At 45.3% G+C, this 9,280-nt stretch overlaps 1 protein-coding gene across 8 annotated transcripts in view; it reads left to right on the forward strand.

Annotated features, from left to right (window-relative positions):
• Window positions 1-3,532, forward strand: part of LOC134893873 (cryptic protein-like) — a 146,836-nt gene extending 143,304 nt beyond the window's left edge. For all 8 annotated transcript variants that reach the window (XM_063913721.1, XM_063913725.1, XM_063913722.1 and 5 more), the window contains exons 5-6: window positions 985-1,097; window positions 3,193-3,532. In XM_063913721.1, the coding sequence (XP_063769791.1) occupies window positions 985-1,097; window positions 3,193-3,305 (226 nt within the window). In that variant the 3' untranslated portion in view covers window positions 3,306-3,532. The remainder of the gene's footprint in view (window positions 1-984; window positions 1,098-3,192) is intronic.
• Window positions 3,533-9,280: the final 5,748 nt, after the last annotated feature.

Below are 9,280 nucleotides of genomic sequence, written 5' to 3' on the forward strand. Positions count from 1 at the left end.
TGCAGCACCTGCACACCCCCCCTTCACCACCCACAGTGGCTCCGGACCCCTCCCCTACCCGCAGCACCCCTGCACCCGCCCCTCCTCCGCACCCGCGGTGGCTCCGGACCCCCACCCGCGGCACCCACCCCTTCCCCTCCACACCAACCCCTCCCCCACCGGCACCACCCCCACAACCACCCCTCCCCCACCCGCACCACCCCAGGCCCCCCTCCCCATCCGCGTCTCCCCAGCACCCACCACTCCCCCAAGCACAGCACCTACTAGGTGATTCATAAGGCCCTGCGTGCACTGTTCACGCCGTTGCAAGGGGCTATGACCCCTTAACCATCGCACGCCCTTTGTCCGTGCAATATTTAACCACTCACACAATTATGATTGGAGGTAATACTCCATATAATACAACTATTGCACGCCACAAGAGCGTGCAAGGGTTAAGGGGGCATAGCCCCTCACGATGGTGTGAAGAGCGCCCTTAGGGTGCGATGAATCACCTAGTGACAAAGTATTGCTCTCTGGATACAGTGATACTCAACACAGAAGGTACAACAGAACTAGACAATATCCTGGTGCTAGTTAATAAAACAAAATGCAGAAAGTATTCAGACAAATAATGCAGTGTACATAAACTGGAGACTCTTTTGGTTTGAGTAAGCAGATTTACCCCTTCACAGACTCTCACATGTTTTCCCATTATACTTTCATAGTTTATTTGTTGCAACATCTTAAAATAATGTGTCTGGAAATTTGTTAAAACCTTTTTAACATTACTGTAAAATTTCTTCATAGACCACCACTGTCATTAAATGTCCCAGCTAAAACAAATAGATCTTGTAGGAGCCCCTTAATAATTCAGGAGTACTGTATAAGAATGTGAAAATCTGTTGCTGAATAAAAACAATATATATTTTTTCTTAAATCTCTAGATAACTATTTCATGAGATACTTTTATGTTGTTGTCAAATGACTTTTTTTTGATCTTAGGAATTGTGCCACCAAAATCAGGCACGGAGACTGGGTGCAGCGCGGCTGCAGGCTATGTCGCTGCGCATATGGAATTCTTCACTGCTTGGCGGAATCCATGCAAACTAATTGCGGTAAGCTTGTTTTACTTTACTCTGAGGAGAATTATTCCATTTCTTTAGTCACTCCCAAACAAATACTGTATCCAGTTCAAAGAAAAATTTCAACAATTGCTTCTGATGTTACCCTCATTTACATGACTCGCAACCAATCAGCATTGAAGTAACATTTATCATTTGCATATTATAAAATGATACAGAGCAGCTGATTGGTTGCATGGGCAACTTCTTCACTGGCTCACTTCTCCACTCTTTTCACTGCTTAGTACATCTCCCCCATAGTTACATGTCAGCCTTAAGGCCCAGTGGCAAATGCAGGATTTGCATGGGGGGGTTTCCAGAACTGGGCGGAGCCAATCACGGGGGTGGGGACTGAAGTGACCCAGTATATGCTGGGTCCGTAAAACTAGTGTGTATGTGTGTATATATGTGTGTGTATATATATATATATATATATATATATATATATATATATATATATATATATAGTATACATATATCTACACACACACACACACACATATACACACACATACACACACACACACACACACACATATATATATATATATATATATATATATATATACACACATACATATACACGGGTGGTCTTCAGTATGCCGGCGGTCGGGCTCCCGGCGACCAGCATACCGGCGCCGGGAGCCTGACCGCCGGCATACCGACACTTATTCTACCTCGTGGGGGTCCACGACTCCCCTGGAGGGAGAATAGAATAGTGTGGAGCGCGTAGCGTGGCGAGCACAGCGAGCCCGCAAGGGGCTCATTTGCGCTCGCCACACTGTTGGTAAGCCGGCGGCCGGCCTCCCGGCGCCGGTATGCTGGTCGCCGGGAAGCCGGCCGCCGGGAGATCGTAGTGAACCCATATACACATATACATAGCATATTAAACATGCGTGTATATATATATATATATATATATATATATATATATATATATATATATATACATATACACACACACACATACAGTACACATATATATACACGTGTGTGTGTGTGTGTGTGTATATATATATATATATATATATATATATATCTATCGTGTGTGTGTGTGTGTGTTTATATGTATGTATGTATGTATATACATGTGTATATATGTAGGCACATGGATAAATATGTACTATAATTAAAATAAAGTAAACTTTTATTGCACTTGCAAGTGCCACCAGGAAGACAGCAGGCTGCAGAGGACGCTAGACAGTCATTAATAATACTCATGCAGCTAAATTAAAAATTTTTTTTTTTTTTTTTTAGTGGAGGGGGGTTTCTGGGTACTCGGAAACCCCCCCTGGGTGCGCCACTGAGGCCCATATAGACGGGCCGATGCAGGAGATATGTGTGCTGAGCGAACCGCTCAGCACACATCTCTCCCGCCGCTCAGCACAGCGCGATCTGTGCTGAGCATGCGGGGGGTGATGGGGGGGCGCTCACTTCACCCAGCGGGTGAAGTGAGCGACCCGCTAGATTGGCCTGCATGCAGGCCAATCTAGCACCAGCGATAGCGATGCGTGGGACTGCGCATCGCTATCGCTGTAGGGGGTACACACGGAGCGATAATGCTGAAATTCTCAGCAATCTAGTCAGATTGCTTAGAATATCGCTCCGTGAGTACCCCCCTTTTGACAAAAATTTCTCTGTATTGTGAAGACAGTCTATAATTACAAATAACTTCAATTTATTTTCAACCTAAATGTACATGAATAGAATTAGGATGGTCACAGCAGACCACCAAAGGTTACGTAGGGGACAGTTTTTCCACACTTGCGAATGACCAGTTATCACAGCACTGGGAAACACAGCAAAGGTTGAATTTTGTAGTGTTTTAGCATACAGTATCAGCAAATAATTTGAGTCTTGTAGTATTTACTCTAGATTAAGGCAAAATAAGAGACTGTTGGAGATAATTGCCATTATCAGTAATTTATCACGGTTACTCTCTGCAGAAAGGATACATATGGTATGACATTTGTGTACTTGTTTACACATGAAGTTTTACCATCACTGATTTGGAACAATATTACTTTTGTTTTAATTTGGTTTGTAACAATAATATATTATTTTTTGTTTTGTTTTGTTTTGTCTGCAGATCCTACAAGTGGAGACAATTGGATGGAATTATATTCATATGGAGCAATATTACGTCCATGGCCATTTGTTATGTTTTTTCTAACCTCGATTGTAAGTTTTTTAGTATTTTGACATTAATGCAGCAAACCATTGGTTTATATACCCCAAACTGAATGCAATTAAAATATTATATATTTCCTTCCTATGGAAGAATTCAATTGTTTAAATACGTATTTATTAAAATTATATTTAATTTAATGTACCAATTTATGAAATAAGATGTACTGCACTACTGACTACTGCTATAAAGTGTCATAAGCAAATAAAAAAACGCATTTGTTTTGTAAATGTGTAAAGTATTTCCTGTATAAGAATGTTGCATTCTTTACGGATTTATGCAATATTAAGATATAAGGTCAAAGTATGTGTGTAAATGGTTTTTTTTTTTAGTTAATATGTATCACAATGGCTTTTGACTCAAACCAGTTATTTTGTGTTTTAAATTAGGATGTTATCTTTGACAAAATAAAGGAGTATGATGTTACTCAGAAAACAACTGTATTTTCACAAGTGAATTGATCAGCTTGACAATAAACAGTAACACCAGGTTCTCTGACCTTTGTGTGAACTGGATGTTACCAAACCATTAAAGTCCACAAGGCCCTTGTCACAAGTGTGAAATGTGTAAACGTTACTGGTGTGTAACGGAGATTAAACTTAACATTTGAAGTTTAATGGATACAAGATTTAGTGCTATGGTCTTATAATATGATTTTTACTCTTAATACCAGGCACGGATACAGTTAATACACACATTATATTGTGGATAAAGAAGTTAAACTCTTTAGTATCTGTATTCCATATGTTTTTGTTTAACTATGCCTTTTCAAGAAAGCAAGAGGTCACACAAATGTGTATTGTTTGAGGGTTGTGGTTCCCCAGTTAGTGCATAGGGGTTGGTTTTAATGAACTTGCATGCAGGGTAAATGATTAGATTTGTTAGGCTCACCCCTTGGTTCATTATGGTAGTGTAATTGTTGGCTGCCCTATCTAAGAAGTAGAGATGAGTGGGTTCAGATCCCTGAGATCCGAACCTCCCTACCCGAGTCCGGATCCGAGTTAGGCTGGGGTTTTCCCGCCTGACTCGGAAACCAGAACGAGGCAAAACGTCATCATCCCGCTGTCGGATTCTCGTGGGGTTTGGATACCATATAAGGAAGGACCCGCGCATCACCGCAATTTTCACTCCAGTCTCGGAGAGTGTAGTGAGAGGACATGTCTCCGTCCTCAGTGTCTTTGTGGGTGGGGAAAGTGGGGTGGCGATTCCAGTGCGGTCTTGTGCTGCTCATCCAGTGTAGTGTCTCATGCTGCATCAGTCCAGTCACAGTGGTGGTGTCCTCTGCTGCTATATGTCCCCAGTGCTGCTGTATAAGTCCCTTGCAGTTTTGTTGCATCAGACCAGGGGTAGTGTCTTGTGCAGCATCAGTCCAGTGACCAGTCACAGTGGTGGTGTCCTCTGCTGCTATATGTCTCCAGTGCTGCTGTATAAGTTCCTTGCAGTTTTGCTGTGTTGTCTTGCATCAGACCAGGGGTAGTGTCTCTCTTGTGCAGCATCAGTCCAGTGACCAGTCACAGTGGTGGTGTCCTCTGCTGCTATATATCCAGTGATACTGGCGTATAATTCCAGTGGTACTGGTGTATAAGTCCAGGCCAGTGATACTGAGATATATATATATATATATACCCTGTTGCAAAGCAGATTACTGAGGCCATAACAACTATGCTGGTGTTAGACGTGCATCCGGTATCCGCCATTAGTGCAGTGGGACTGCAGTGCCAACCCTAGATGGGCCAGGTGTTTGTGCCGCACACTTGTGTTGCTTAGCTTAGTCATACAGCTACCTCATTGCCCTCTTTTACTTGTTGGCATGATGTGCTGTTTGGGTACTATTTTTTTTTTGTTTTTTTTAAGTGCCCTCCTGTCTGACACCGCAATGCCACTCCTAGATGGGCCAATTGTTTGTGTCGCTTAGCTTAGTCATACAGCTACCTCATTGCACCTCTTTTTCATCATTTACATCGTGTTGTTTGGGGCATGGTTTTTTAAAGTGCCATCCTGTCTAACACTGCTGTATAAGTCCAGGGGTACTGCTGTATTAGTCCAGGGGTACTGCCGTATAAGTCCACCAATTGCAGAATTTTTGAAAAATGACAGGGGCGTGCAGGAGATGCTGTCAGTGGACTGAAAAATTGTGGGCCCCTTTCCAGATCAGCCACTGCATGCCACTACTAGATGGGCCAGGTGGTTGTGTTGCTTAGCTTAGTCATACAGCAACCTTGGAGCACTTTTTTTTCTTCTTTGCATCATGTGCTGTTTGGGGCCTATTTTTTAAATCTGCCATCCTGTCTGACACTGCAGTGCCACTCCTAGATGGGCCAGGTGTTTGTGCCGCACACTAGTGTCGCTTAGCTTAGTCATACAGCAACCTCGGTGTAACCTTTTGGCATAAAAACGATATTGTGAGGTATTAAGAATACACTGGAAATTAGTGGAACTTAATGTTATTGAGGTTAATAATGCTGTAGGATCAAAATTACCCCCAAATTCTGTGATTTTAGCTGTTTTTATGTTTTTAAAAAAAAAAAAAATCATCCAAAACCAAAACATGAAAGGGTGGTTTTGGCAAAACCAACCCAAAACCAAAACACGAGCGGGGAATTAGGACCAAAACACGAAAAGTGCCCGCCGCACATCTAAGAAGTAGGGTTTGGGATGCTTGAGATATTTCCTAAATGGACACTGTAAATAAAAAAATAGTTTTATATTCACCACTAACTATATTGAAGATGGGTAAGGTGAGAATAAGGTGGGTATCCAATTACCCAATTTCCAGCATCCACAGCAGCGCCAGGCAACCAATACGGAAGGAGAGGGGGATGCTGCAGCGGCGCTTACTACCAATCAAATAGCGCTGCTGCGGCTCCCTGCTCCCCCTCCCTCCTCCTGCCCGGTGCTGCTCTCTCCTCTAGCGCGGCAGCGGCGCACGGCGCAGAGACTTCAGAGGCGGCATGTAATGAGTCAATTTGACTCATTACATGCCGCTGGCCGTGCGCCCCCAGGGCAACTGCGCTGTGTGCCAAGCCCCCTTGGCACACACGTAGTTACGGCCCTGGTGATGGGCAACGATGCACCTGCGAAGTGGGGATGTCACGCATGTGCATTCCAGACCTATTCGCACCGCAGCGACAAACAGCTGCGTGCGAATGGGTCGGAATGACCCCCTATGTGTGTTCACATGAAAAAAGGACATTTATGGTAGACTTACCATTGTGAAATCTTTCTGCAAGGTACACTGGGTTCCACAGGGAATACATCAGGGTGTAGAGATGGATCTTGATCCAGGCACCAACAGGTTAAAGCTTCAGCTGTCCCAGGATGCATTGAGGCCTCCTCTATAACCCCACCTTCAGGCACTAAGAGCTCAGTTTCGTTAACCAGTCCAACGCAGGAGCAGGTAAAAGAGAAGGCAGATGTTAGTCACATAGAACCACATTCTAACGACAGGAGAAGGGACCAGTGGCTAATGCCATACAAATCTATAGAAGCTAGGTGCGTCAGGGTGGGCGCCCTCTGGAACCCAGTGTACCTTGCAGAAAGAGATTTAACAATGGTAAGTCTACCATAAATCTCCTTTTCTGCAGCAGGGTACTCCTGTGTTCCACAGGGAATACATTGGGGATGTCCTAAAGCAGTTCCTCAAGGGAGGGGGCATGCCTTAGCGGCTATGAGAAGCAGGCGTCCAAAGGAAGCATCCTGGGAGGTGACGGTATCAAAGGCATAGAACCTAATGAACATGTTCACTGAGGACCACGTAGCTGGCTTGCACATTTATTCTGCAGACGCTCCACGGCAGGCTGCCCAAGAAAGTCCAACACCCTGGGGTTTATTTACTAAAGTTCCGATTTTTGTCCGATTTTTTTTTTTTCTAAATGGCAACACAGGAATTTACTAAGCACAAATCTCGGCAGTGTTTGGGCTATTCGTAATGGTTTTGACGGCAAAGTTCAGAAATACGAATGAATAGACCATCGGTCAAACGCGGCTGTTTGTTCATACAACACAGGAATTTACTATTCATTTGTATTTGGGTGTTAGTCTCTGAATGCTCAATTGCAGGTGTATTTTTTTGCGATTCATTAAAAAAAGCAGCAAAAAAATAGACCTGCTTTTTCCTGGCGAGTTTGGTTAATCATGTACGAATCGGTGAGATATGTGCATGGTTATCTGTGGGAAAGGGTCTGTTTAGTGTAAAAACATTTTTGCGTGGGGTCCCAACTCCTAAGCATAACCAGCCTCGGGCTCTTTGAGCAGGTCCTGGTTGTAAAAATACAGGGGAAAAAACTGACTGGGATTCCCCCATATTTAAACAACCAGCACTGGGCTCTGCGCCTGGGCCTGGTGCCAAAAATACGGGGGATAAAAAAAACGTAGGGGTCCCCCATATTTTTACCACCAGCACCGGGTTCCACTAGTCAGAGAGATAATGCCACAGCCGGGGGACACTTTTATATTGGTCCCTGTGGCCCTGGCAATAAATCCCCAACTAGTCACCCCTGGCCGGGGAACCCTGGAGGAGTGGGGACCCCTTAAATCAAGGGGTCCCCCCCCTCCAGCCACCCAAGGACCAGGGGTGAAACCCGAGGCTGTCCCATCCGTGGGCGGTGGATGGGAGGCTGATAGCCTTTTGTGTAAAAAAAGAATATATATTTTTTTTTAGCAGAACTACAAGTCCCAGCAAGCCTCCCCCGCAAGCTGATACTTGGAGAACCACAAGTACCAGCATGCGGGGTGAAAACGGGCCCACTGGTACCTGTAGTTCTACTACAAAAAATACCCAAATAAAAACAAAACACACACACACCGTGACAGTAAAACTTTAATGTACATACATGCACACTTACATACATACATACATACATACTTACCTATGTTGACCCCAAGCACTCGGTCCTCTTGTCCAGTAGAATCCAGGGGTACCTGTAAATAAAAATATACTTACAAAGAATCCGGTGTAGATCAGTCCTCTTCTTAAAAGTTATAATCCACGTACTTGGCAAAAAAAAAAAAAAACGCTCGCCCGACCCACGAACTGAAAGGGGATCCATGTTTACACATGGATCCCCTTTCCCCGAATGTCTGGACCCCCTGTGACTCCTGTCAAAGAGGGTCCATTCAGCCAATCAGGGAGCGCCACATCATGGCACTCTCCTGATTGGCTGTGCGCTCCTGCACTGTCAGTCAGGCGGAGCACTGTGGATACAATGTAGCGTAGCGCAGCTGCATTATATCCAATGGTGGAAACTTTGCGGTCTGCGGTAGACCACGAGGTTAAGTGGGGCCACCCACAAGAGTGACCCCACTTAACCTCGCGGTCTACCGCAGACCGCAAAGTTCCCACCATTGGATATAATGTAGCTGCGCTACAAGGAGGGATAGGGGACACCATGGGAGGTGCTGCAGAGAGTGAGAGGATACAGTGAGGATGCAGACACCAGGGAGACAATAGGAAGAGGATGCAGGGAGGGATAATGGACACTGGGGGAGAGGATGCTGGGAGGGACAGGAGACATTGGGGAGAGGTGACAGTGGGGGAGAGGATGCCGGGTGGGAGAGAAGGCATGAGGGAACAGACATCCTGGGGGGTGGGGGTGGGGGTGGGAATGAGGTGTGGGAGAAGAGACACCAGGAAAGTGATGTTGGGAGGGAGCTGAAACCGTAGTGAGAGGAGACACCATGGGACGGGATACAGAGAAGGAGAGGATACAGGAAGGAAGCAGACACCAGGGAGATAATGGGAAGAGGATGCAGAGACGGAAAATGGACAGTGGGGGAGAGGATGCTGGGAGGGACAGGTGACAGTGGGGGAGAGGATGCAGGGAGGGAGAGGAGACACTGAGGAAGAAGATGCAGGTAGTGAGCAAACACTGGGGGAAAGGAAGAGGAGTCCCAGGAGGTGAAGATCTAGGAATGGAGAGGAGACACTGGATGAGAGGATGCAGGGAGGAGAGGAAACAGTGGGTATAGAGGATGCAGAGAAGGAGATGAG

The sequence above is a fragment of the Pseudophryne corroboree genome, chromosome 1, assembly GCF_028390025.1.
Source record: "Pseudophryne corroboree isolate aPseCor3 chromosome 1, aPseCor3.hap2, whole genome shotgun sequence".
NCBI lineage: Eukaryota > Metazoa > Chordata > Amphibia > Anura > Myobatrachidae > Pseudophryne > Pseudophryne corroboree.